Source organism: Synchiropus splendidus, chromosome 1 (assembly GCF_027744825.2).
Source record: "Synchiropus splendidus isolate RoL2022-P1 chromosome 1, RoL_Sspl_1.0, whole genome shotgun sequence".
Lineage (NCBI taxonomy): Eukaryota > Metazoa > Chordata > Actinopteri > Syngnathiformes > Callionymidae > Synchiropus > Synchiropus splendidus.
Genome location: NC_071334.1, coordinates 42,140,808 through 42,167,393, shown reverse-complemented (window position 1 = coordinate 42,167,393; position 26,586 = coordinate 42,140,808). Strand labels below are relative to the sequence as shown.

General features: G+C 43.3%; 2 protein-coding genes across 2 annotated transcripts; one reads left to right on the top strand and one right to left on the bottom strand.

Moving 5' to 3' along the window:
* The first annotated feature begins 5,911 nt into the window (after positions 1–5,911).
* Positions 5,912–20,569, top strand: LOC128759275 (XK-related protein 6-like). Its single transcript, XM_053866141.1, has 4 exons — positions 5,912–6,894; positions 11,625–11,821; positions 12,365–12,782; positions 14,054–20,569. The coding sequence occupies exons 1-4, from the start codon at positions 6,326–6,328 to the stop codon at positions 14,556–14,558; spliced, it is 1,689 nt and encodes a 562-aa protein (XP_053722116.1). The 5' UTR covers positions 5,912–6,325; the 3' UTR covers positions 14,559–20,569.
* On the bottom strand, positions 20,528–26,024 carry enpp4 (ectonucleotide pyrophosphatase/phosphodiesterase 4). Its single transcript, XM_053866152.1, has 8 exons — positions 25,924–26,024; positions 24,910–25,144; positions 23,297–23,590; positions 23,117–23,221; positions 22,833–23,031; positions 22,586–22,759; positions 22,100–22,369; positions 20,528–22,019 (listed from the first exon to the last, which is right to left on the bottom strand). The coding sequence occupies exons 2-8, from the start codon at positions 25,141–25,143 to the stop codon at positions 21,934–21,936; spliced, it is 1,362 nt and encodes a 453-aa protein (XP_053722127.1). The 5' UTR covers position 25,144; positions 25,924–26,024; the 3' UTR covers positions 20,528–21,933.
* Positions 26,025–26,586: the final 562 nt, after the last annotated feature.

Here is a 26,586-nt window from a genome sequence, read left to right as displayed (position 1 = left end):
GCACATTAACAATGATGTGAAAAGCTTGTCGAGGGGAGATCTGGATCTCTGGGGGCTGCTAAAGCTAGGCAGCCAATTTACAACACAAAGATGCACTTTGAGAGCTGAAGATGACTTCAGTCCTGTGATGTAGGTCAGAGTCGCCATCATCGGCCTGTGTGAACTTCAGAGAGCTTGTAGGGCACAAAATTGTCCATGCACACACACACACATATTCTATTTAGTCAAAAATATTTGTTAAGTATTTCGATTCTTACGATGATTATAATGAAGATTATGGGGATAATAATGATGATGATGATGATGAGGACAATGAATGATGTAGATAATTATTATTACTATATCATTTGCGTGGGACACCCCCGGCCTGCTGAAAACAGAGGTCCAACTGACCTGCCACAAAAGGAGCCAACGACAATTTGAGGTTGTTGACAAAGCCCGACCTGGAAATGACTCCTGTCTGACTGACAGATAATCACAGGAGATGTCAAACAGGACCCCTCACATTGCTGTAGAGAAGGGTCGGCTGCATCAGTTATTTGTTATATTTGGGCTCACGGCCGCATTTGCGCCATTCATCAGCGCAAGCTGGTCATCTTCAGGAGCTTCTTGAAATTTTGAATGAGAGACTCCTATTTGTTAATTACCCAACTCATTCTTAAACCTCACTTGTACCTGAAAAACCACCCATCAACTGGCTCCTTGACTTATTTCAGAAGCTGAGGCTCTCCTCTGAGTCTCAGGAAGATGTTCAACCATGGACACCATCTTTCATTTTGATTTCCTGACGTTTATATTCAGTCATTTACTCAGTTACTTTTCTCACAACAAACCGTTTGTTCAAAGGAAACAAAATAGTTTCATCAATCTGGTTGGTTTGTGTTTTAAACTTCCTGTGTGTCGCTTGTGGCATCTTTCCTTTGGACATGCCGCTTTGGATTTAATGATAAAATCGCTGATCTTTCACACAGACCTGTCTCCTCCGGTGATGATGTAGGAAGAAACTGTTCTTTGATTCCGTCGCCTCAGCACTGTTTTGAAGGACGACTGAAAACGCAAAATCGAATGCATGTGCACACACACATCTACACCCCTGAATTGCCATTACCCTTCCCCCAGCGTCTCCCCCTAAACCTAGCCATCCAGGACACAGGGCTAACATGAACCAGGATTCTGAACCAAACTTAAATTCAATCATAATGACCCAGTTATTTTGTAGCTTTAATCCTCAAATTGAGGCTTAAACCTGTGAAGACCAACAAAGGGTCCCCACAAATGGCAAAAGGTCCACACAAGGATGTGTGTTTCCAAGAATTGGTTACTTACCCAATAAAAATACAATAAAAATAAGACTCAGTACCCACATCACAATGCACCAGAGACAGAGATCAATGTGGCCAGAGTGTATCATGCCAAAGTTATTCACCCGCCAGCAGAAAAGTTCCCCTAGTTGGCAAGAAAAGTATTCTCAAATGTTTGATTGGTGGCTATTGGTGACAGTATTATTTGAGTCAAGTACACAAGTGAGTAGAATTGACTGTGGGCCAAAAGATACATCCCTAGCTACCAGGTGAGGCCACTCCTAGAGCTGTTAGGTGTGGAACTTCAGGTTTATGCAGACAATGGTGAGGCAATACATTATGACGGATGGGTTGAGCTCACAGTCACAATAGCTGGTCATGAAGATCCTAATCTCACTGTGCAAGCGCCATTCTTAGTCAGCAAACTATCCCTCCCTCAGCGTCTAATAGGAGCAAATGTGCTTGTGGCAGCAATCTAAAGGCAAGATTCAGATGAAACAGCCAACACCATGATGTACAACCTCCTACGTTGAGCTTTCAGAAGGGATGAAGATCAAGTGATGGCCACGATCAACCTTATACAAGTGCCACAAAGGACTGTTGGTGATCCAGTCACTGTCACTGAGAGTGGGAAAGAAAATGTGACAATTCCAGCAGGTAATACAGTTCAGGTATGGCGAAGGGTTCCCCAAATCCTTGACTCCACTGGCCCACTTGTGTTGTATGAACCAGAGAAAAACATTGCTTTAGAATGGCTGTGTAACAGTGTAACATGAGATGATTCTACCAAGGAGAGCACCATCCAGCATGCTGAGTGAGACGCAAGAACCAACACCACTTTCCCAAACCACAGTCCCTGGAGTTCAGGTCACAGAACCATCCACTCCTCATGGTGCACCTAGTGATGACTGACTACCCCCTGTCGATTTAAGCCACGTGAGCCCAGACCAACAGAAAGCAGATGAAAAAGTGCAAATGGAAAAGAGCGTTGCGTTATCATCTGACAGTGCTGACTCACTTTGTATACCTTCGCTGCCGATGGAAATCCCTGTATCCAGGACCTCACCGACTACCTTGGAGCACAATTAGTTCTTGATTCCAGACCAGGATGAAGTGTACCACCAAGGTTATATGAAGGTTCACGATACCTAACAGCCTTCACGACTTCTAGGGGCCTTTACGAATGGGTGAGGATACCATATGGCTTGACGAATGCTCCTGCAGCCTTTCAACGCAGCATGGTGGAGATGCTCGACACTCGTCGTGATGAATGCTGCATGCCCTATCTAGAGGGGTTGGACAAAATAATGGAAAAGCAGTATAAATAATGTTTCCATTATTTTGTCCAACTCCTATACATGATGTGCTATGCTTCTCAAAATCATTCAGTGACTTTGTCCAGGCATTGACAAAGTTGAAACAAACACAAAATGACTGTTGAGAGACTACACCTGGAGAACTGGCCTACTCTATAGGCCGCGGAAAGAAAACAACTCGTCCTGCCGGCTGTTTACAAACGGATCACCTTTACACATCTCCATGACAACATGAAGCCTGTTGGTGTTGAGAAAACCCTGAGCCTGGCCCAAGAGCGATTTTACTGCCCTTTCGTGAAGAGAGAGACTGAAGAGCATGTCGCGAGGTGTCAGTGTATAATGCAAAAGAAGCCAAGCAGACCTGAGAGCGCACCCATGGGCGGTATAACTTTGAATACCCACCTTGAGCTTCTTTGCGTCAACTCTCTTCGCCTCGAGTCTTGAAAAGGTGGGTTCGAAGACAGATTTGTTGTGGTGGACCACGTCATAAGATTTGCAAGAACAAGGTAGTCATAACAGCAGCAGACCAACTTTTCAACATTGTGAACAGTGAACATGGTGGATGTCCGATCATATCCTTTTCTGTATTATCATTCTTTTTACTCCTCTCCTCTTTCCCATTACTCTTATTTACCTACCTCTTTTATTTCTTTGACAGAAAGTTTGTGAACTTAAGCTTGTCTTTACAGATTATCCCCAGTTTAATTTTCATTTTCAGCAGCAGGGAAGCAAGTCTCCTGTCATTCCTCCATTACTGAAGAATAGGAAGCCAGAATGACAGCCAGTATTGGTGCACATGCAGCTACAAAGACAAAGTTCAGGGAAAAGATTGTTTACCCTGGAGAAGAAGGAAGTAGAGTCTCAGCTCAGAACAATGTGTTTACGCAGACGCTGTTTCATGCATCATTGCTGTGTTTTCTTCGTGTCTTACAAGAGTGACTCTCAACATTGGACGAATGTTGTCGCCCAAGCAGATTGTGCGAGTGATGCTGTTCATCACACTCATTGGTCACTGAGTGATGTCACCTCCCTTCAAACTCCCACCCATGTCGACCAACTGCTGTCAGTGATGAAGACACCAGATTATCTTCAGAATGTTCTCTGTCAACAAATACAGGCTGGAATGACACTAACTCCAGAGATGACGCTGAAGACTCCACGATCTGTCATGCGATCTGTCATCAGTTTATTCAACAAGTAAAAATGACTGATTTAAAGACTGAAAACAACTGCTGGATGCTGTCATGTAACGCAACATGGACTCACCTGAAATTCCAGGCCAATTGTAGAGAATGTATGAACCGCTGAAACTGATTTCCTCTTCACGAAGCTGAATCTTCTCCATCCTCAGAAGCCCAGCCATGATGAATATTTCACACTCCATACAAGAAGCTGCAACTACCCATCCATATTACATTGGACTGTCACTTCCTGCTTCCTCACCGTCTTTAGCTCCTGGACCTGCTTTTAGAATGTTTTCCTAAATAAGCACTGCTCTTCATTGAGAGAAACATTGTCTAATTCATGAATAAGTCCTTCCCAAAGGAGCTAAAAAGTCATGAGGATTTGAACAATTCCTCTCCATCGGCCTGAGTTGAGAGGAATTGATGGAGTGGAACAGTATGTTTCAGATGTTTCTAGATGGAATCATTTCTCATTTAAAAAGTGAAGTGTATTCTACTCACCAGGCGCCCCCTGCACTGGGTTATATGGATTTGGATTGAGGTTATATATATCAAAAACCTACATGCTTCAAATGTTGTTGGTAAGCAATAAGATGAACTACATTTATGATACATGTCATCACATGAAGAGATGGAAGTGCTCAGTTGGTGAAGGGTAAAACTATGATCAATCACAAAACTGAAGAGTTGTTGTTTCAGTGTCCTGATTTTCAGAGGCCTCCGGATGGCACTGTTTGCTGTAAAATGTTTGGACTTGAACAACTAATTCAATGAACCGTCACATAAACATAAACCAGAAGCGCCATCTAGTGGCCTCTGAAAATTAGGACACCGTTTCATCAACCCTGCAACAGTGTTTCATGACACCTCATCGACCGATTATTGTAAATCATGCGATCATAAAATGCTAAATTGTCCGTGGAAAGTATGAGTTACGGTCAATATGTATTTCATCGTCATTCAAATAATCACTGGAGATGACGAAAATATTTTATCATTGTCTATTTTATGATGACTGTACTATCATCGTCTCCATCTTCGTAATCGTCATCATTACCATTATAAATTACAAGAAATATAAAAATTGCATGGCTCATTCCCAAATTGCAGGATATTTTGGCTTCAGTTTTAAAAATTATCTCAGGTCATTGAAGGTGCAATTCATATTCCCATGTCTTATATACCACACAGACAGCAAAATGTTTCTTTTTTTCATGTGGCCCAGGATAAACAACTTACTCACTGTCCCTGTGCAAGCAAGCACCTGGCTCCTTCTACATTCACTCTGTCCTCCAGCTACAACATCGTTGTCATGACAACAGAGAGGCTAATCTCCAGTGGATGAGGGGAGAGAAAGTGCAAGTGCTCTCACCGGGTCGAAAAGCCAGAGTCTGCAGGAACGTGAGGTAGAGATTTGCATGGTACGCTTGCATATCTTAGGGAGCTCGAGACAGCTGAGGGTTTCTCCCAGATATGGAGGAATGGGCGAAGAAATATCCTCACAAAACAGTTTAACTTCCCAGATTAAAATTCTTCAATGCTTCCAAACTAAATAAATAGTAGAATCACCAACATTCTTGTGGTGTCGGGGTCTGATTCCGATACTTTTACGGAGACGGGGCACATTCAGGAGATGATTTTGATTTACACTTGTAGGCTGCATTGTCAGCTTGTCACTCCTTTATCGCTGTATTGTGTTCCTCTTCCGACATCCAGCCTGCCTTCGCACGGCTCACCGTTTCACATCCCTAATTCCTTGGCCCCTCTAGGACAGATCACCCACACGTGCACATATGTTCCGGATGATTAGGCTGGCGGAGCCAGGGGGCAGGCATGGGATGGAGGGATTGATGGAGAGAGGCAGAAGTGGTCGCATGTAGTGAGAGAAGATGAATGGAGGAACGCATCATGATTAATGGAGAGTAAAATGTCAAAAGTGAGAATTCATTCTAGCAGGAAAGCATCAGGACTAAACACCCCTCCCATTGCGGGGCGGGCTACAGGACGACCCCACTTTTTTTTCCGCCAGTGCAGATGTGGTGTGTGTTTCTCCAGTAGGGGGCGAAGTGAGGGGCTGCAGAGGGCTGGAGCTGCGGAGGGGAGTGGAGGCTGCTGGAACTCACGGACGGGAAGCAGCAGCCGGAGAGTGACCGGGAGAGCTAGAGCAGAAAGTTGGGGGGCCTGGCTGAGAGAAGGGCTGGCTGGAAATAGTTTGGGAGCGGGTTCGAGCGGCTTCAGACGCCTGCAGCTTTGGAACACCGTGACTGGGTGACGTCATAGATTCTTGTCGCCCTATATGACTTGGAAGATGCAGGGATCCCTGACTCGGACGGAACCTGCATCCAAAGCTGCCCAGCAGGAGAGCGGGTCTGTTGTGTCCCGTGAGGAGGAGTCGCGGCCTCGTTGATGGCTCCGAGAGGGGCAGCAGGTACCTGGAAAGTGACGTGGATTCCGCGCCCCACCAGGAGCAACCACGGTGTGGTTATCGTGCTTTTCTCAGGAGGGCGGGAGCGGCAAGCGGGACATGGCGGCCCAGTCGGACGGTAAAGCTGGGGTTGGTTTCGCTCAGCTTTATGATGTAGACGCGGAGGAGCCGCTGGACTCCGCCGCGATCCACATCTGCCAGTGCTGCCGTTCCTCCGCCTGCTACTGGGGGTGCCGCTCCGCCTGCCTGGGCTCCCTGCTCGGGGGCGGACAGACCGTCGGAGGGGTCGGGATTCGGGAAACCCACTGTCCGCCCCGGGAGCAGCTGTGGCTGGACTGCCTCTGGATCATCCTCGCCCTCCTGGTCTTCTTCTGGGACGTGGGGACAGACTTGTGCCTGGCTCTGGAGTACTACCAGAGGAAGGACTATCTATGGTTCGGCCTGACCCTCTTCTTCGTGCTGGTGCCCTCGGTCCTGGTCCAGATTCTGAGCTTCCGCTGGTTCGTGCAGGACTACACCGGAGGAGGGCTCGGGGAGGTGGAGGGACTAAGTAAACGAGGTGCCGTGGCACTGGGTTGCCTGTACCCAGGTAGGGACCGCCTCCAGCTGGCCACCATCTGGCTGTGGCAGGCCACCATTCACATCCTGCAGCTGGGACAAGTGTGGAGGTAAGAGACAAACACCTGACGTCCAAAACCAAAATTCCATGACTCTCACTGTTTACATCATGCACCCAAAGTGCAGTTAATAGACTGTCTTTTTGATGATGCACAGAGAACTAAACGCTCGCTTCACTCTGACAGGCGGAGAGGAATAAACTCTCTGAACCATCCTATCACATGGAGTCAGAGAAATGTGGACTGGCAGCGTGAGCTCGTAGAAGGAGGATCACTTTGCATGCCAGGGGCTTGTTCCATTAACCTGGGAAGTTTTTTAGAAGCCCTGTTGAACATTAGTTATTTAGCTATTTAGTGTGGGGGGCTGTTTCAGGCCCGAAACAAGCAGGACTGTGACTCACAAACGTCTGTCAAGTCCAATGATTTATTTATTTATTTATTTTATTAATGATTAATGCATCCCTTTATGGCAAGTTCGTCATCATCAGCATGGGCCAACATTCTTGGACGTCGCTCATTTCATAGATGATGCTTCGGTTTTGGGCCATCCGCATGTGAGGAGCAGCTCAGTGTGCGAGAAAAGTAGTGGTTTCAGCACCTTGGACAGAGTCAGCGTGTTCCTAGCGCGCTGAAACTAGGGTCAAATAAACAACATTAAGAAAACAGAAAAATAGTAGTGAATTCTCACTTTTCTGGAATACATTTAGCTCATCCATAGAAAATGTAAAGGGCAAGTGTCAGGGTGCGGAATTTAGTGAAAAAAAAAAAAAGATTTTCAAACTTTTCCAAAGTACATTTACTCTCGATCTCACGTCTGGTCTGTTTAAAGATGTTTGCTGCTCACAACTGTCTGTACTTTGGGAGATACAGGTTAGCTTTAACTAACTAACTTAAGATTCACTCGCATATGTGTAGGTGCGCTCATTGTCATCAGCATGTGTGTGTGTGTTAATAAGAAAAAGTTTCTGCTCCAGTTGTGCATGCATGAGGAGGAAACATGCTTGTGGCGATATTTCGATATATGCATTTGCAGAGACAAGGTGCTAATGACACGTCACTGGCCTTAATACGCATAAAAACATGTTTGCATTGTGGAGTATTACAGTAAATGGTTGAGTGCAAATCGTACTATGAGTATGTGAGTGTATGTGTGTGCGCTGGTGTGTCTTCAGCTTTAGTCCTCTGCACAAGGACGAGTCACGTTTTCTCCTCTCTGAGATTTCTTAATGGTGACCATTTGCCTGAAGGCCCAGAACTGTGTTATATTGTAGCTATATTGTAGGGTTAAAACGAACACTACAACCAAGCGTATCCCAAGTGTGTTTCCTTCATTCGGCTCCAGGATAGACTTCACTGTGATGAGAGGACGGGTGGAGTTGGTCATGCCTGATTAAGACAGATCAGTTGGATCAGGAGAAGCTGTGGAAAGGAAGAGAAAGTGGTTGGTCGTGCACAATACCAGCAAAAGGGGGAGGGGTGGAAGGGAGAAGGAATGAGAGTGAGTGGGGGTAGGGTGGAGGGACATGTTTGGCACGTGTGTTTTTGGATCATTTCAAGGTGCTGCGAGGGTCACCCATGTCAATAATCAATTCTGAACCTCTTTAAAAGCATCCTCCAATTCATTCAGGTGTTTTCCAAACGAGTTCTAATTGCGCCAAAAGGATGTGAGCACAAGTGCAGGCATTTTCCATTGGCTGTGCATTATCTATGATGAGTGATACATCCATGACGTGCATGCGAAGGCTCGTACGGACGTGTCAGTCATAACAGAGGGAATCCTCCTCCGCTGCATACTCACACAACCACACACAAACTCAGGGTCTGTGGCTCTGGATGCATTATTAATGATTGCAGTCCACCCACACCTACGTTCTGCTCCCACACCTGTGAGCTATGCAAATCACAGAGGTCAGAATTTTAATTAATAGTCTGATAATTCAGTTTACAGGGGTGTTGATTTCACTGTGTGTCAGTGGACTCCACCTCTGTTACGAGTGCTGATATTTTCTTAACTGAGCATGCTTTATGCACTTCAATGAATAAATGATGATGTAATAATGAACGTTTATTACAGGTTAAAGTAAATTAATATCGACACAATAATAAAATTGCAGCAACTGGATTTAAGAAAATACAGTAGGTGTTATGGATGAGCAGGTTATTTTATTACGTAATCCATCAGAGGACTTTGCATCAGACAGGATAGATATTAAATGTATTAAAAACTAGTACTTATGCTGCTTTCCATTTGCCTATGAAGTTTCTGAGCTGGGAAAGACGTCACAGTTGCTCATCACTAGCATCGCCCCTCGCTCTCCGACTGATGCTGGACTATCACTGCTAGCTCGTCCATCATCTGGCCAGGGACAGACCCCACAATGGCAGACTGTCTGTTTCGTCGTGCCTTCCTCACTCGGGGCCAAGCTCTACATGTTGAGTTCGGCATATCCACACAAAAACAAGACAAGTATATGACAGCAGTCGAAACTAAACAACACAAAAGAGCTGGGGCTGCCTCACTGGCTGGCGCCTTAGTGCACATTTGCAGATTATGTTTGTTTCCATTAGTGTATTTCGTATATTCTAAACTTCTTGTAAACGTTCAGAGAAGCCATCTTCGATTGTGAACCGGGGTTGGTGAGAATTCTCCCACACTTTCCAGCTTTCCTCCGGCCCACATCGTGTGACATCATTGGAGGCAGAGCTAGGAATTTCCCAGTTCCCATGTCCCTTCACATGTCTGGAACTGTTGCAAGCAAATGCATTGACTTGACGGTCAAATGGAGACAGAAGTGCAAAAATGTTGCAGTGATATCAAATGATATTACAAAAAATATATGAGGTATTGAAGTGCCTGAAGCATTACTTTTAAGGGCTACAGCGTACAAAAAATAGACTTTTAAGTGCATCTGTTTCATGAGACATGTCCACATTCTCAGAGCTCAGCAGGTGGCGCTCTCTGTTAAAAAAAACGATAAGCAGTTTCATCCAAAGATTTTAGAGCAGAGAGTGCCATCAAGTGGGCTGCGGAAATAAAGATACTAGCCCATCACTCCCAAGCTCCTAAGGCCTCTAGAAAGAGACATTGGACATGTGGACAGGTTTTTTTTTGCCGCCCTAGCTTTTCACTTAGCCCAATGAAAGGTGCATTATTCATGAGTCGATGTTGAGCATTAGGAAAATGTTGCTATGGTCCTCACTCAGCTGCATTCAGGACAAAACTTTGGCAATGACACAAAAGGTGAAAATGTATTTTAATTGGTTTTTCATTGTCAGTTGTCTTGGCTCCATAAGGCTTCTGTTACTCTATATCACCCAGCAGAATGAACCTGATGTAAATTTACTTCACTTAGTATGAGGGACAAACGAGACAAACATGACTGTCAGGGACCAGAAGGGAAAACAGCACGACTGACCATGGTTAGATCTTCAACAATGAGCTCTTGAGTGAGAGGGTGAACCAGACGTCCTCGACTGAATCCTTTCAGATTAAAGTTCAAATGTTGAATCAAAACCCTATAATTTTAAAGTCGTTGCCCAACACGTACATGAGCCTCATTTTAGAGTCCTCAATGCTGATTTGTTTTTAACCATTACATATTTTATTTTATTTTATTTATGTATCTAATAACAACACAATCACACCCGTTAAATGTAATTATTTCATTTATTATCACTTTTACCATTGTTAAGAAAATATTTGCTCTCAAATATGTTTTAAAATAATGATGCCAATTACAGTACAATTTAAAAAATGCGTTATCATTGATGTGTTGTCCCTGCATGAGAGCAAATTCAAGAAACTAGCTGTTCCGCGTTGTTGTGCTCGACTCGCTCATTAGGTTTGAAGCCAAAATATTCCCACGGCAGAACATCGGCAATTTCCGTTTTTTCCTCCCTTCATTTCGACTACACTCAGTTGTTTGCCTTATGAGTCTGGCTCTGTGACTGCTGAGGCTGTGCTGTCCTCATGAGCTACAGGAGGCTTCACTGTGTTCCTTCGCGGTGCTGCAATTCGTGTGAACCCTCCTGTCAATGGGAGAAGATGGGCTTCAGCGGCAGTTGGAAACGGGAGATAAGGAAATCAATCAAGCGAACATGGCAATTAATCAAATCCAGCAAAATGGTCGAGTTATTATAATAATAATCCTTCGTCTGAAGGAAAACCACTATGGTGGTTAAAAGCTGCTGTTATGTGGTCCAGATGTAGTAGCTTCAGACACCAGATGACGAATTGAATTGTACTGTTGTTGTCAAGCTGAAGAAACGATTTTATCCGTTATCCGTTATTATTAGCGATTGTACACATCCCAAATCACCCTGAGCTCTCACTGACACCCAAATCGTACACAACTATGTTCAAACACATGTCAAAAGTTGTGCACCAAGATTTGGTAGCTAACAGAGCTGAACATGGCTGTCTTCTTGATACATTCAAATTCTGTCTAGAGTCTGTATTTGAAATTGCATATATCTAAATGGAGAATATCAGAATTTCTAAGTTTCTATTTATTACAATTGTTGACGTCCGACTAAGAGCAGTGTCCCTTTGGGATTAATAAAGTAATTCTGATTGATTTACATTGAGATCTCAAACACACTCACATGACCACACACTAGGCAAGTGACTCTCAGTTCAAAGTGTCTTCCATACTTGGTCATACTGGTTATCATGTCTTTTAACACGCCCATTTGTATATTCAAAATACACGTATATTTTACTAAATACGTTTTTCAGAAAAGACCATCTTTAATCATCTGTGACCTTTGACCTCCGGCAGGTACATTAGGACACTCTATCTGGGTATCATGTCACGGCGGCAGAAGGAGCACCAGCGCCGCTGGTACTGGGCCATGATGTTCGAGTATGCTGACGTCAACATGCTGCGACTGCTGGAGACCTTCCTGGAGTCGGCGCCGCAGCTGGTGCTGCAGCTCTGCATCATGATCCAGGAGAACCGAGCTGAGACGCTTCAATGTACGCCCCCTTCACCGCAATCACAGCATGTTTTCATGTCGAGCCATTTCCCACACAACAACAACAGCTGCACAAACAGTAATTAGCCGTCAGTTGTGCGTGGTCGTTTGGGCGAGTCGATGAATCAAGCGCTGCAGAGGAAATTTTCACCACCAGCTTCCGTATCAAGGAAGTGAGTCTGAGAAGATCTACCCACTCGTGTTCATTCATCCTTTCATATGGACATTTGAGTCAGCTGCCACTCAGAACATGAGTGGCCGTTTCATCAGCACAGCCCGGCCAGAAGGGGCTCCGAGTTTAAAATGTGGTACTATGATCACTGCATGTCCATTTTACTTGTCACCTCCTGAACGTAAAGGTCACATCAGAGCACGCTGCTGTGCAACGTTGCCATGACACCACAAACACGCGCTGTAAATTCACCTCCAAGATACACGTAGGACACATGCACCACCTACTGTACACTCATGAAGCATTTGATGGTGAAGGTGATATGAATCTTCAATTTGGGTCTTTTGGGGCCTTTTTTGTCTGCCCCTGCAGGTATCTCCTCTCTGGCCTCCCTCCTCTCCCTCGCCTGGGTTCTGGCGTCCTATCACAAACTTCTTCGTGACTCACGTGACGACCAGCGCAGCATGAGCTACCGGGGCGCTCTGCTGCACCTCTTCTGGCGCCTCTTCACCATCTCCTCTCGTGTTCTGTCTCTGGCGCTCTTTGCCTCGCTCTTTCACATCTACTTTGGCATCTTTGTGGTGGTCCACTGGTGCGCCATGGCATTCTGGGTGGTCCACGGTGGCACCGACTTCTGCATGTCCAAGTGGGAGGAGGTTCTCTTCAACATGGTGGTCGGTATTGTCTACATCTTCTGCTGGTTTAACGTGAAGGAAGGACAGACGCGGCACAGGATGGTGGCGTACTACACAGTGGTGTTGGCCGAGAACACCATCCTCACCGGGCTGTGGTGAGTTCATAACATGAGTGCAACAAAATTAGCCTCAAACTGGTGGAGCCTAAAGACATGTTGTAATGAACTCATCCTGTCTCAGCCTGGTGTTTATGGAGTGATATCTCTGCCATCGAGATTTCAATACAAAAAAAATTGTCACGGGTCAAGGCCGTGGGAGCGGGACCCAAGCGCAGTGGTGAAAGTCACAGTGAAGCAGGAGCCAGTTCGAAATAATGTTCTAATAATTAAACAACAGGATCACAACAGAAAGCGTCACCGAACCGGGAGAAACAAAGCAAACTCTGAATGTACCAACGGAGTAACCAAACTAACAGAAGTCCAATAAACATGAATAAGAGTCCAACGGAAAGCGTCACCGAACCGGGAGAATCAAACGAACAAAAGTCAAAATCACAGGGAACTAGAGGAACAAATACAGGGAAACTAGAGGAGTCGATCACAGGAAACAAATGGAGACAATCTGGCAAACTCAAACATGGGTGATCAGTGGTTGATTGGCTCCAGCCGTGTGCCACACAAACAGGAAGGAACGGAGGGAGAAAACAAAAATAGGACATAATAAGAGCAGAGTCATGACAAAAACAAATTGAATGCGAAAAAAAAAATCATTCTGAAAAATGATGGGTTTTCAAATTGTATTTATGAATTCAAAAGTTTTTTTTCAGATTCAAAACTTTTTTTTATGATAATGAATCTTTTTATTTTTTTACGAGTTCAAAACTGATGGCACAGAAATTGCGCGGGGGCCGTGTCCTTGCAGTGTGGGCGGAGCCGAATCAAGACTGACAGCATCAGAACCGCGGTTTGCGGTGTGATGTTTACAGGCGACACGGATATTGTGGTGCTGTAAAAACACATGAAAATGTGGATTAGTCATGTGGATGTGGGAGAAAAGTGCAGATACAACACACTGCTCCAATCTACATGCTATTTAGGGGATCTGTAAACCCAAAGCATTCCAGATTAGATAGGATTCAGTATACTCGCCACCATCTCTTTGAATTCCGTTTCCCAGCACAATGGATGTTCAGCATCCTGTCCTGTCTCCTTCCCATGTCTTCCTCAAACTCCGCTCTTCCTCATATATCTCAGTCCTTCCCCCCGACACACTTGCATGTTCCTCACCTTAACACTTTCAACACATATACAGGGAATCACATACACAGGCAGTGAACACAAAAACCATTTGTTTTGGTCATATCTAAGTCTAATATGTTGACATTAGTCTAAAAAATGTGCTCAGCGCTTGCATGTTCTGCTCTCAGGTATGCCTACCGAGACCCAGCATTGACCGACTCCTACGCAGTCCCGGCTCTATGCGGCGTCTATCTCACCTTCGCTGGCGGCGTCCTGGTCATGTTGCTCTACTATGGATTCCTGCATCCAGCCACAGCCCACCTCCAGCCAAGCCCCGCTTCCATCTGCTGCGCTCAGCTGCTCTGGGGTCTCCCTTTACCTCCCTCAGCCCCACCCACCGCCCCACCAACCCCAGCCCACATGACCAAGTCGCTGACTGACGAGGACGTGGCTGAGACGTGTCTTCCCGTATTTCAGGTGAGAGCTGCCCCGACCACCTCCAAGCCTGAGGGTCCACTCATAAAGATCGACATGCCAAGGAAGCGGTACCCAGCGTGGGACGCTCACTACGTGGACAGACGCCTGCGGAGGACTATAAACATCCTACAGTACATTACGCCGGCGGCTGTGGGTATACGATACCGTGATGGACCGCTACTGTATGAACTTCTGCAGTACGAGTCCTCGCTTTGACACACAATTGTTAGAAGCACACCAACACAAAAGCAATCTGGCGCTCTTGAAAATACTTTACAACAGACACATTCCTGAAAATCATCTGTGGTGCGTTCACATGCTCTTCAGAAGGTTTCACCTCACCAGATTTGACCTCCTTCTTCCACATGACTTGTGTTTATGTGCTTTGGGTGTCGAAGCCAACAAAACTAACTTTTTTCCCATCAGCAGACAACAAAAACATCAAATTATGACACAGAACATAGATCAGACAGAACCAGGCCAGTAATCATTTAAAAATAGCACAAATGTAAATGTTCAATTGGGGAAAAATACTTGGCTAAAATGTCTGCAAGCTTCAGATGAAAGTTTTGTGTCGTACTGTTTACAAAACCACAAGATAACTCTGCCTTTTACTTAGAAAAACATCAGTGGAAAAACACAATCATCAAACATCACATTTCTTGCCGATAATCGGTAATTGAACACTTAGAACACCAAGAAAAATGTCTGATCACCACGTCATTGAGTCAGTCACACTGTCATGTGTTGCTGTACAACAAGAAAAAAAAAGAAACAAGAGTTTCCAGATATCTTGTCGATAGTCTATGTGGGAGGTATTTTCTACTTACATTCATTTATTTCTGTATGTGACGTGTTGATCGTGCAGAAGAGATCAAACTGTTTTTCTGTGGTTGCTGAGGTCAGTGTGATGACAGTCTGTTAGCTAGGAGACAAACTCAGTGACAACAGGTTGTTCGAAATGATTAGTTAACTCACTTTATTCCCCCCAATTAGACTCACCAGGAATTGCCAGACCATCGCAGGTCCACTGCAAGTGTGGTGAAATCCTTGGTGAGTAAACTGCCCCCCTCCCACCTGCCTTTAGCCACCCGCGGTAGAACTGTGATGTGTGGATCATTATTTATTTCTTGTTTGTTTATCTGTGTGATCCAAGCTGTTACACTGGCAGGAGATGGCAAACGTGGAGAGATATCATCAGAGTTTAGCAGGGGGTGGAACAGATCACAGCTTCGCGGCTATGGTCTGTCTGTCACAGAGCAGGAGGAACTATCAGGGTACAGGGAACAAACATAACATTACCAACAGGGTCAGCTCAGGAGTGCAGCGACTCACCTTACCCCTTGTATTGCAGGGTTGATGAAACAGTGTCCTGATTTACAGAGGCCACTAGATGGCGCTCTGGTTTAGACATGATGTGAGATTTCATTGAATTAGTTGTTCAAGTCAACCATTTAAAGAGCAGGCAGCACCATCCAGTGGCCTCTGTAAACAGGACACTGTTTCATGAAATCTCATGATATAATAATGCAATTCAAATGAATTATATATTGCTTCTTTTTTGAAACAAAATCCCCGCCAAAAACCCTTTAAGTTGTGACTTATTATTTTCCTGGTGCTACAGTTAAAAATTCCAAATCAAAGACACACTGGATGCGTGGCTTGTGTTGTTTCCAAAGTGCAACATAATGAATTGGCTGCTGAATCTTCTTCTTATGGTGCAAATATAATCACACTCAATCATGGTGCAATAAGGGCGCATTGTGTCTTTGAATTCCAAGGTGCAACTTGAGTACTGCCTTCAGTTAACAGCCAAGGTTGTGCCCAACGCTCCGTCAGAATGGACAACTGCTCTTTCTGTCCTGCTGAAGCTATGCAATTCTCCATCACCGGGAGATGTGCTTAGATCACACCGACACACATTGACACGCTCGGGATGTATCCCTACCTCACCACTTGAACACACACAGCACTCCTACACGTAACCTTGTGATTTTTTTAAATGGTGCTATTGAGTTGGGAGTTGTAAGTAATGAAAGATCAAGGGTGACGAAACACATTACCGATAACAGGTGTAGATCTAGACACGCACTTCACATGTTTCATAAACTGATGAGGGTCATTCAACATGAGCCACTGACTGATGCTTAGATTTAACATGAATGTTTTACAGGGACATCGATCTCAGTTTTATTCAATAAATACACATGCAGAGATATACAAAAGCACATTTGAAAATTCACCAGAAATCAATGGGGCAATAACTCATGGCAAACAGATGTAAACTTGAGTTGAAAACACATGTTTACACTTAATTTATGAGCTTAATTTCAGGTCGGAACAGGAACAATAACCATGCCAGTGAAATGATAAACATTTAATAAATAAAATACAGATGGAAATAATTACACAGCAAGTCACATCATGACATTAAGGTGCAACAAATCAATTACAACCACATATGAATGAGTGAACTGAAAACTTTTAATGTATAATTCTAATTAAACGTTTGTATTATCTGCCTCAACATTCCACCAGTTCCTCCAAACTGATATGCTATGACTCCTCATGCAAGGTTCAAGCAGCCTCTGTCAATTACACGTTTGGCAACCAAAACTGAATCGTAATTTTTTGGCGCTTATTTATGTTGCACAGTTTTATATAGTTTAAGTTCATGCAGGCGGCGTATCAGCAAATCCCAAGCAGTGCGCAAAACGAGGTTTGTTTTACGCTCGAGCTGCAACATTTATTCAGGAAATTAAAGTTTTAAATTGTTGTATGCTCCACTGCTATGCAACGACAGAGAATGAAGAACAGTAATGTTGGCCAGTGGCGGCTGGTCAGTAGAGGGCGCCAAGGCGCCGCTCCAACCGCTCGCCAACAATAAGTTGTTCCATTTATCAGTATGTCGTATCAGTGACGTATTTCCGCCTCAGGGACGGAGACATGTTTCTGTTGACGCTCGTCCAAGCGCCGCATGCGCAATAACTACACTTCAATGTACTTAACAGGGTGCTGTTGGGGCGCGCTTGACATGCGCCCAGCATTGAGTAGGATTTACATATCACTTGACTGACAGTCGTGGAAAAAAAATAAACAGTAATATGTTCATCGAATAGACACCTGTGGAGTACCCTTAATATGAATTTATAGCCACAGATATTAGTTCTGAACTCTCATTATAAGATTAATTCAGAGTAATATGAAAGTGTGTAAGAATAAACCAGTACTTTTAAGCTGCCGTATGTTAAATTTTTTTCCACCAGCCGCCACTGGTTAACAATGACTACAGAATCAGTCAGGGTTCATTGATCAGACGGGAAAATGAAGGACAGCGGAACAAAAACTGTCCAAGAAGTGGAGACCCATTTGTAATCAGGAAATCAATTTTAAGCGTTTAATATCAGGATCTGTGAAGGACTCTGAGCTGTGTGTCCAAGTGCATGCACAGGTCCTCATGTGTTGCCAAAGTTTTCTTGCTTGAGCTAAATATCGTCGTCATCACGGGAACAAAGCAGAGTCAAACAGTGCTTCAACTAGGTTCTGGGTGCCAGACCACATTGCAGGGTCAAACTTCAATGTGGATGTATAGAAGACACATCATGAGCTTTTGCTTTGGCGGATTCATGCTTTTCTGATGTGTTGCTTTGCTTAGAAATTGTGTTTGTAGATATGACGTTCAAAAGTATATATTTTCTTGTGGTAGGCACTTTGATTGTAAATACATTTACAGTTGCTTAGATGGCTCTTTCAAACGTACTGATAATAAATGTCCTTCATAAATAGTCTGAATGTATGAGTAAGATCAGATTGGAGTGTTTCCTCACTATGAGCACGCCGATTCAAGATCTGTAGAGTGGAGGATTAAAAAAATCACTGAAGGCATATAGCAAAATGGGAAAAAAAAAGATGTATAAAGGTGCTGTTTGTGTTTTTGGCAACAACTTTTGGTCTGGAATTGTTTCTCCAGCAAACATTTTGGTTTGTATAGTTTGTATTAGAGTAGACTGGTTCCCACCTGTCTCGCCTCTCCATGTGTCCTCTGCTACGCTTGTTTCTAATGTCCTTCCGAGTCACTCCCAATGAAAACCTGAGCATCCTCATCTCTGATTCAGCGCTAATGTCTCTAACCCCAACAGTATGGCCGGTCTCACTGCTGTCCGGTAGCGTAGCCTTTTTCAATTTTTTTTAATCCAAGCCGCAGCACACATCATCGAATGAAAATATCCTGAGTCACATCATCAAAAGAATTGTGCATTGTCAAAAGTCCTGAAGAAAATCCCTTTTAATTTGTGAAAAAATGCTTATTTGTTGCTGTTTGCAGCAACAAATAACAAAAAAAGTATCCGTTTTAAATCGTCTCCAGAAAGGGGTGGGCAATATGGCAAACACATACCTGTATGTGTATGTATGCGTGCATTCACACTCATAAATCATGATATATGGCAGCTGCAGGTTGAGTCACAGACACACAGGAGCACCACTAGGCCATCTTTTCAGCTGCAGACGCTGTTCACGGCTCAAAACGTAGCTGCTGACTTCCTCTGATGGCTTGTTATGTCTGCTGTTGTGTACAGAGCCGTGGTCGTGACACAGTGCATTCACACGCTGTTTCTTCAGAAGCAGCATTGTCTAATTTATTTTAACTATCACAATCTCACATGTATTTTGCAGGCTTTTGGTCAGTGTGACAATTTAGGGTCAAGAACTTTCTAGTTAGGGTTATTTTCAGACAAACTTCATTCTTTGCCTGAGCTTGCTTCACAACAACAATTATTCTTTCTCTCTTCATGTTTTAGACTAAATTTGTTTGATTCTGCATTTAGTTTTTAGCCAACGGTTCCTACAAGAAGCAATCCATCATTCTATGGTGAAGGTGTGTGGTCACGTTAGAGGCGCAACAGGTTTATAAACAACACAGTTGTGCATTTGACCGGCTTCTTCACTGTGATTGTGTGTGGGAAGAGAAGGACTTACAGCGACTGATGGATGGAACAACGTATCAGCATAGATCTAAAGTGTATAGAAAGAATGTAACCAAATCCATGTAATCTCCTCACATGTTCTAGTTGTTCATGATCTAATGCCATCATATTGCCCACCTCTGTCTCCGGACAAATGAGGTGAAACTGGATCATTTCCCATGGCAAACCTGACAGTCTCTCACGCGAGTAGGCCGCGGCACCCGGTTGAAAAACGCTGCTGTAGAGCTACCACTCTTCTGTCAGAGAGCACCGCTGCAGGCCACTCCTATTTCACCTTTCCTCTTCATCTCTGTGCATTACTAGCCAGCTCACTGCCTGGCATTTAACCCCCTGAGACCAGCTTAACATCTCTTTTAGAACCAACTGGTTCGACTTGCTCGAGCGAAATACTGTTGACCTTTGTTTTGTTTGTTGGTTTTATGGCTATTTTATGTAAACAAATGGTTTCAAGCACATGGATAGCACTTTTAACTTTTTTCCTGTGTTTTGCTGTTATTTGTGACCATTGTAGGAAAATAAAATTAAATGTCAAATAATGACAGTAATGTCATTTCTGTATAGCAGTTAATACTTCTAGGGTAATAGCTTCGCTAGAATTAACTAGATCCTGAAATGTTTTGCGTGTGGTCCAACTATAACTAGGTGTTGTCGGTGAGATAACTGTTGCCATGAAACCAGCATTGAGTACAAGAATTTGAATGTCGCAATGGAAGGTACAATCAATATGTAACATCTGCGCCTGCTAATGCTAATGTTTATTGCTGAACAACTCCCATGTTCAGCCTGTGGCTGGCTAGAACCACTCTCGGCTGCTGCTCATCATACACACACACACACACATATAGATAAATTTCCAGAAACATCTGGATGTCAGGATCCTCTATCTCACTCCGAATGTCAAACTCACAGGAAGGTTGAAAGGGAGCACATGTTATATATCTCTGGTCCGTCTTTGTTTTTGATTGATTCATTATTCATTCTGGAAAAAGAGTTTAATGATATTTTCGATGGTTATTTTTGTTACAATATGTCCTTGAAATAAAGTCTATTTATCTGTGCACCGACAGAGATTTACAATAAAAACAGAGAGAAACTATTACTGACACATGTACAGGTCATGTTTTTGGAAAACCATACAGAGATGTATGTTTTTTTTATTTTATATATTTTACATTTTATTACATTGTAATGTGACTGCAAGGAAGAAAAAAATATAACAAGATATAAATTGATTTTTCTAAATGTGTGTCGATTTCCTTTGTCCCGGTTCCCTTTTTTTTAAAACAACATTCACACATGTTTTTCACCATTATTTATTTGCATATAATACATGAAAAGAAATATGGATCACACCTATGCACACATTTTAAAATTACAATGTAATATCTGGCAAGTGCAATCTCATATTTTTTCGTGAAGATAAGTCCTTAAAAACACACATGAAGAAGATTAAATATTCTATATTGAAACATTCTGTTTCTCTTTCTCTCTCTTGCTATGATCTTAGAACACACAAACATCAACATTGATTGGTTCACAGTGCTGCAGTGTCATTCAGTAACCTTTCAGACAAAAACAAGCAACACAACTGAATATAGAAGCAATTTGTATAGTTAATTTAGAAAAAAGATGATTAATTATAAATGTGATTTAAGTCTCAATTTTCAATAAAACATAAAAAGAGTTAAACTGATTGTAAAAAAAATCGACTTCAACTCCCTCAGGGGAGCAGGCTGGAGCCCATTCCAGACAGACACAGTGCAGGGAAAAGCTCACTCACTGGAAAATTCATTCATTTTAATTGAAAATGAATGCATAAAGAAAATCAGCTGGACGCCAACCGGCAATCTTTGATCTACGTGACTGCTCTTTTTTCTTTTTTTTATGCGTGACTGAACTCTTATCACAATACTACCACAAAGTTGCATGACCTGGAGTGCAAGAGTCTCTGAATATTTGAGTTTTGTAGAGCCCATTGTGGTAATACTTATCACACATACAGTCATTCAGCTAGAAATTCGTGAGACAGTGAGCAGGTAAGACCAAGCCTCTCACTTCAGTTGGGTGAGTGACTGTCATTCTGCCAGAGCATTGTTCACTTCCACCTGAGTGAGACTTTTTAGAGTCTTCCCACTTCATTTCCGCTTAAACCTGTGTGAACATCGGTTGGCTCGATAGATATGACCGAGGTTCTGCGAGTCCAGAACAGCACCGTGTCGGTGTGAAAGGCCTCTAACTAGATTTGAACCTGCCACTGTAATGCATTCCAAGTAGCTGGGACAGTGTTCAGCACCTCCGGGGCGCCGTTATGAGAAGAAAATGAATCAAACTTTTCTACTGAAAACATCAGTTTATGGCAAAGACCCATCGCAATCAGAACAACAGCTCTATCTGGTGGCATAGAAGCAAACTACAAATACAAACGCAGACTTGAGCACAAAAACAGACTTGAGCACACATTCAAGCCAATGATGTAAGGAAATATCTCTCGCAAAATCGTGCTCAAGTTAGATGTTCAAGTCTTGTCAGATTTTAAATAATGGCATTAGCTCCTCTCCATACAGTGCAAAATTTGTCGAAGCATAAATAAGATAGAGAAAAGGTCTTTACTGTAATAAAGACTCCCGGTCAGCATTTCGCCATCTCTGAAAGATCTGTGATGGATGACAGCGCCCTGCTGTCCAGAACAAAACTACAATAAAAGACAAGAGACAAATCGGTATATACTTCTGTAGTGCCCAATAATGATGCATTTCCTGGAATGGTTCCTACCAAAAAGGGTGGTGAGCAATAGCAGAACCCCCACGACGAGAAGGACCGTTGACGTGATGTGGCTGCAGGACTCAGAAGACAGAAGGCAGCGTGCCCTAACCAGGGTGCCATTGTTGGGCTGCGGGGGCACGGACAGCAGGTGACACATAAGTGGGTACACATCCACCGACTGAAGACTACTGATACGATGGCCCCGGCGGAAACTTGGTCCAACAGCTGCCAGGAAGGGGTGCATGCTGGGAATGGAGTTGTCATAACCATGATCGCCCACTGATACAGGGAAAGAGAGAAGACGTTTATCAGCAACCTAAACCATCAACCTGAGGGTCACAATACTTTGGCGAACATCCGCGAGCAGATAGGTAGATAGATAGATGGATAGATGGATAGATAGATAGATAGTAGTAGAGGTAGCAGCCATTTTAGAAGCAACATATGTTTTAACAAGGAAAAGAAAACCAGTAGAAAAGTATCTGAATGGCAGACATCTTGGCAGCTTGTTCCCACGCAGGATAGTAGTCCAGCCCACGTCAGCAATCAAAATGATGGGTTGGATGAGAATGCTGTTGCGGTAATGTAGTCGATCAGGGATGTCCTTCTTTAGATAGGCTGTCATGTTTGGGTGGCAGCCATTCACCATGGCAAACACAGCATCTATATCTGACAGGTACACAGAGAACATTAGTGTGGCTCCAAGACATCTGTTTCCTCACCCCTGACACCAACCAGGTACCTCCATTTGGGATGAGCGCTGTAACGGGAGTAAGATCCACGAGAGTGTAATTATCTGGATGTAGGCAGTCGTCCAGCCGGATAAGTCTGCTGGGATCACACTGGGCCATGCCATGGTCACTTGTGATGACAAGGTTCACGCTGCCCCACAGCCCAATTCGTTCCAGCTCCGATATCAAAAGACCAACATGGTCATCAACCTATTTACATTTGGAAACATGCAGCAATTCCAAGTTTTCAATGTTCTTGTCTTGTTCTCACAGCCTTCCTTTGGTTGGTGTGTACCTCCTTCAGCGCTTTCCCCATTGCAACGTCATCCTCTGGACCAAAGATGTGACCGGACCTATCAGGTTCTTCATAGTAGACCGCAGCAAAGATGACGCCCTGCTCCTGGTGGACGACACAGCAACAACAAAAAACAAGATAAAAAATAACAGACTGGCTGAATTCACAGGGCTAGTCTACCTTTTCGGTTCCCAGCATCCAGCCTAAAACTTTGTCAAGTCTGTCACGAAAACTCATGTGACTGTCGTAGGTGGAAAAATGCGTCGGTCTCCTGTCGCCAAAAGGCATGTCTGAGCCAGGCCACATCATGGCTGCTGTCGTGTAGCCAGAGTCCAGCGCAGAGATCCATAGAGGCTTCGCCTTCTGCCACCATGACGGGTCAGAGTGGTTGCTGACTGTGAAATGCTTGTGACTGACCGGGTCGTACATGTTGCTGGCCACAATGCCATGAGACTCCGCATATAAGCCAGTCACCTGGGCAACAGATAAAGATCACATTTAGTGAGGAGAATCTGAAACATCCGAACAACTAGAGATTATTATCCAACCATAGAACGGCTCACAAGGTAAACAATCCTTGCCAGTAGCACAAGAATTGTGCTTGTTATGAAAATGAAGTTCTGCATGTATACATTAGTGGGTGCGCACTAGAGTGCAAAATTTGCAGTAATTAAATGTGTGACATGCATGTATGAGATTTTTTTTTATATAAAAACATGCAAGACAGTCAACAGCTGGCACTGTTTACCAGGCATTTTTTCTAAATGAACTGAAATATTATAAACACCGTTACCCATTTTAGTTTTTGGTGTGTCTCATAACATTCCAACGTCGTGAGAGACAGGACACTGACACATGAGTGTCATATTTAATTAACGGGCTGAACTCTTTTGTTTTTAAATGAGGAAATGAAACCTTCTCTCACTCACTGCCAAACCGTTACATAAAAGGTCATGTGATGAAGGAGGAAGAGGAGAATGTAAAACCACTTCATTCTTAAACCCTAATGTGAATGCTGAAATTTTAAGACAATATGGAATTGTTCAAAACCCTTTAAATACTTTTGACTGTGGAAACAGAACAATTGTAATTTCATGTCAACCTTTTTTTTTTTGTTAAGTTCTTAAAAGTAGTTTGATTTACTTATTTTTATCCATTTTTCCTTAATTGAGTATTTTTTATCTGCTTTGTTTGTATCTCTAACTGTGTTCACTCTTGTTTTGTTTTTTTTTATTACCGCATTTAGACGAAAAAAAAAAAACTGACTTCATCTGTCTGCCTATTGATACTCAATAAAAACATAATCGATTAAAACTGTTAAGCTGAAATGCAGCAAGGGTTTGAATCAGGTCAACCGGACTAGTAATAGTCACTTTGACTGTTGACATGTCCAAACAAATAGCTGCTTCATTTGATCGCTCTCCTTTTCAGTTCACTTAAGGAGAACCCACTTCAACCTGAAGTGCAACACAAGTATCAGCTTTTTGTGCTTTACTTATCACTTGTGACCTTACATTTGTGTTTACTGTATACACTATAGTATTTAATTCTCATTTGCTGACAACGTTGTCAATATAAACAATATAAATTGGTTCTTACCTAACTATATAACTCAACTATATGAATGATTATGAAAAAAAAGTAAAATAAAAACATAAAACATGTATTCTTGGTATATTAAGACGACTCTAGAAAATCTCTCGGTCTCTAGCATTGTGGTGAGAGGTTCGAGATGGGGTTGTTCAATTTCATTCTTGGAATGACCAAACACAGGAAGTGAGACTGCATTTTACCAGACTGTAGTGGTTAGGAAAAGTCTTTGTGGTGAACACGTTGGTCAGCTGCTCCACCAGGACCCCCTGGCCATACAGGCGCTTCAGGTTTGGCATAGGAAACCGGTGCAGGTAGTCTGCCCGGAATCCATCGAATGACACAAGCAGCAGTGGAGGAGGACGACTATGAGGAAGATTTGCTGAAGTCACCGCTGAGAGACAGCACAGGAAGCTGAGCAGTACTTCCAGTGTCATTCTGTAAAAGACAGCAAAACAAACAATGGGGCCTTCATTTATGCAAACTAAGTGCAGTACAGTTGTGTATCTCAACATAAAGGGAAACCCATGTTCCTGTTCGGATGCAGCATAAAGTTCAGGCACAGACCATAATTACTACATGGAGACCTGGCTTCAAGGCGAGCAAACAATTATAGCAGGATGTGAATGGTACATTGTTTAACCATCATGAGTTTCATTCCAGACGCATATCTATTCACAAGCATAGCATGAGTTCCGACACACTGCCGCCTGTTTCCCTCGGCAGTCATTGTACAAAACGACTTTTTCACTGAGGTGAAATGTCATGTAATTTGTCAGCAACAGACAGCCTGAAGCACGACATTTCTCTCCAACAGAACATTTCAGTTGAGACATCTCTAACGTAAATAAATAAAATAAATACTTGGGGTATTGATGTGCAAGAATATGCTCTGGACCACACCTGACTGAATAGTTGTAGATTTAGATAAACTTGCTCCAGTGACACCAAATTGTGAGAAGCATTTGTTCGTGTGTTTAGTATGTTTTTAGTTAGCTAAGTACTCTGTTTAGTCAACAAAGTCCTCGACTTAGTGAGATTATTGTTGTTCTTAACTCTACCGATCCTAACTCCTAACTGTTGTTATTTCAATACTATCAAAGTTGTTTCTTCGTTCGCTCTCATGACCCGACTGGATCGAACTCCAGGTGTGCCGGTGGGCATGTTGTTACAAAATTATGAATTCCGAAGGAGCTCAAAAAGGTCATCTCACTCACCTGAACGATGTGTCAACAGCCGCTGCCTATCAAAACAAATTTCCTGACTTGAGTAGAAACAAACGTCAGTCGCTTGTCATCGTGTGGAGCTCTCGCTGAGCCACCGACAATAATAAAACACTTCCGGTAAATCGCGCCAATAACGGCAGTAAGAGCAGGAATCACCGTCACAATCAAATGTATTTCAGCTCTGTCGTATTACATTTCAGTTACTCTATATTGGCCTGAATATTATTAGTAGTGACTTTTCAGGTTGTTGTTTCGCTCACGCTTTTATTTTGAAAAATGTACAAACATTTTCGCGTGTTTCAACTACTCTGTTGACGTCAGCGCGTGAGCGCAGTGCAAGGGACTGGTCCGGGACGGCACCAGATCATATTTATAATTATATTGGAAGCAAAGCCTCGAGATTCTACGAGTATGCATGTTTGTAATTAAGCACGTGCTCTGGCTATGTCTTTGAATTGTGACAATGTGGATGGTTTCCGGGTTGTTCAGGCTTGCTGACTGCGTGTTTTGACAGACTGCAGCCCACTTTATGATAGTCATTATTTCCGCCCACAAGCGCGCATATAAGACGTTTTCTGTTTGAGATAGCTGCCAATACATTGACATGAAATTAATTTGATACTCAAATTTGCAATATATCGTTTTTAAAACGCC

Bases quoted from the DNA above. Each gene is read 5' to 3' on its own strand.
- LOC128759275 (XM_053866141.1), top strand. From the start codon at position 6,326: ATGGCGGCCCAGTCGGACGGTAAAGCTGGGGTTGGTTTCGCTCAGCTT. The intron at 6,895-11,624 runs GTAAGAGACAAA...GACCTCCGGCAG, and splicing joins CAGCTGGGACAAGTGTGGAG to GTACATTAGGACACTCTATC. The intron at 12,783-14,053 runs GTGAGTTCATAA...TTCTGCTCTCAG, and splicing joins ACCATCCTCACCGGGCTGTG to GTATGCCTACCGAGACCCAG.
- enpp4 (XM_053866152.1), bottom strand. From the start codon at position 25,143: ATGACACTGGAAGTACTGCTCAGCTTCCTGTGCTGTCTCTCAGCGGTG. The intron at 22,370-22,585 runs GTCTGCCATTCA...TCCCTGTATCAG, and splicing joins TGGGAACAAGCTGCCAAGAT to TGGGCGATCATGGTTATGAC. The intron at 22,020-22,099 runs GTAGGAACCATT...CTTTTATTGTAG, and splicing joins ATTGCTCACCACCCTTTTTG to TTTTGTTCTGGACAGCAGGG.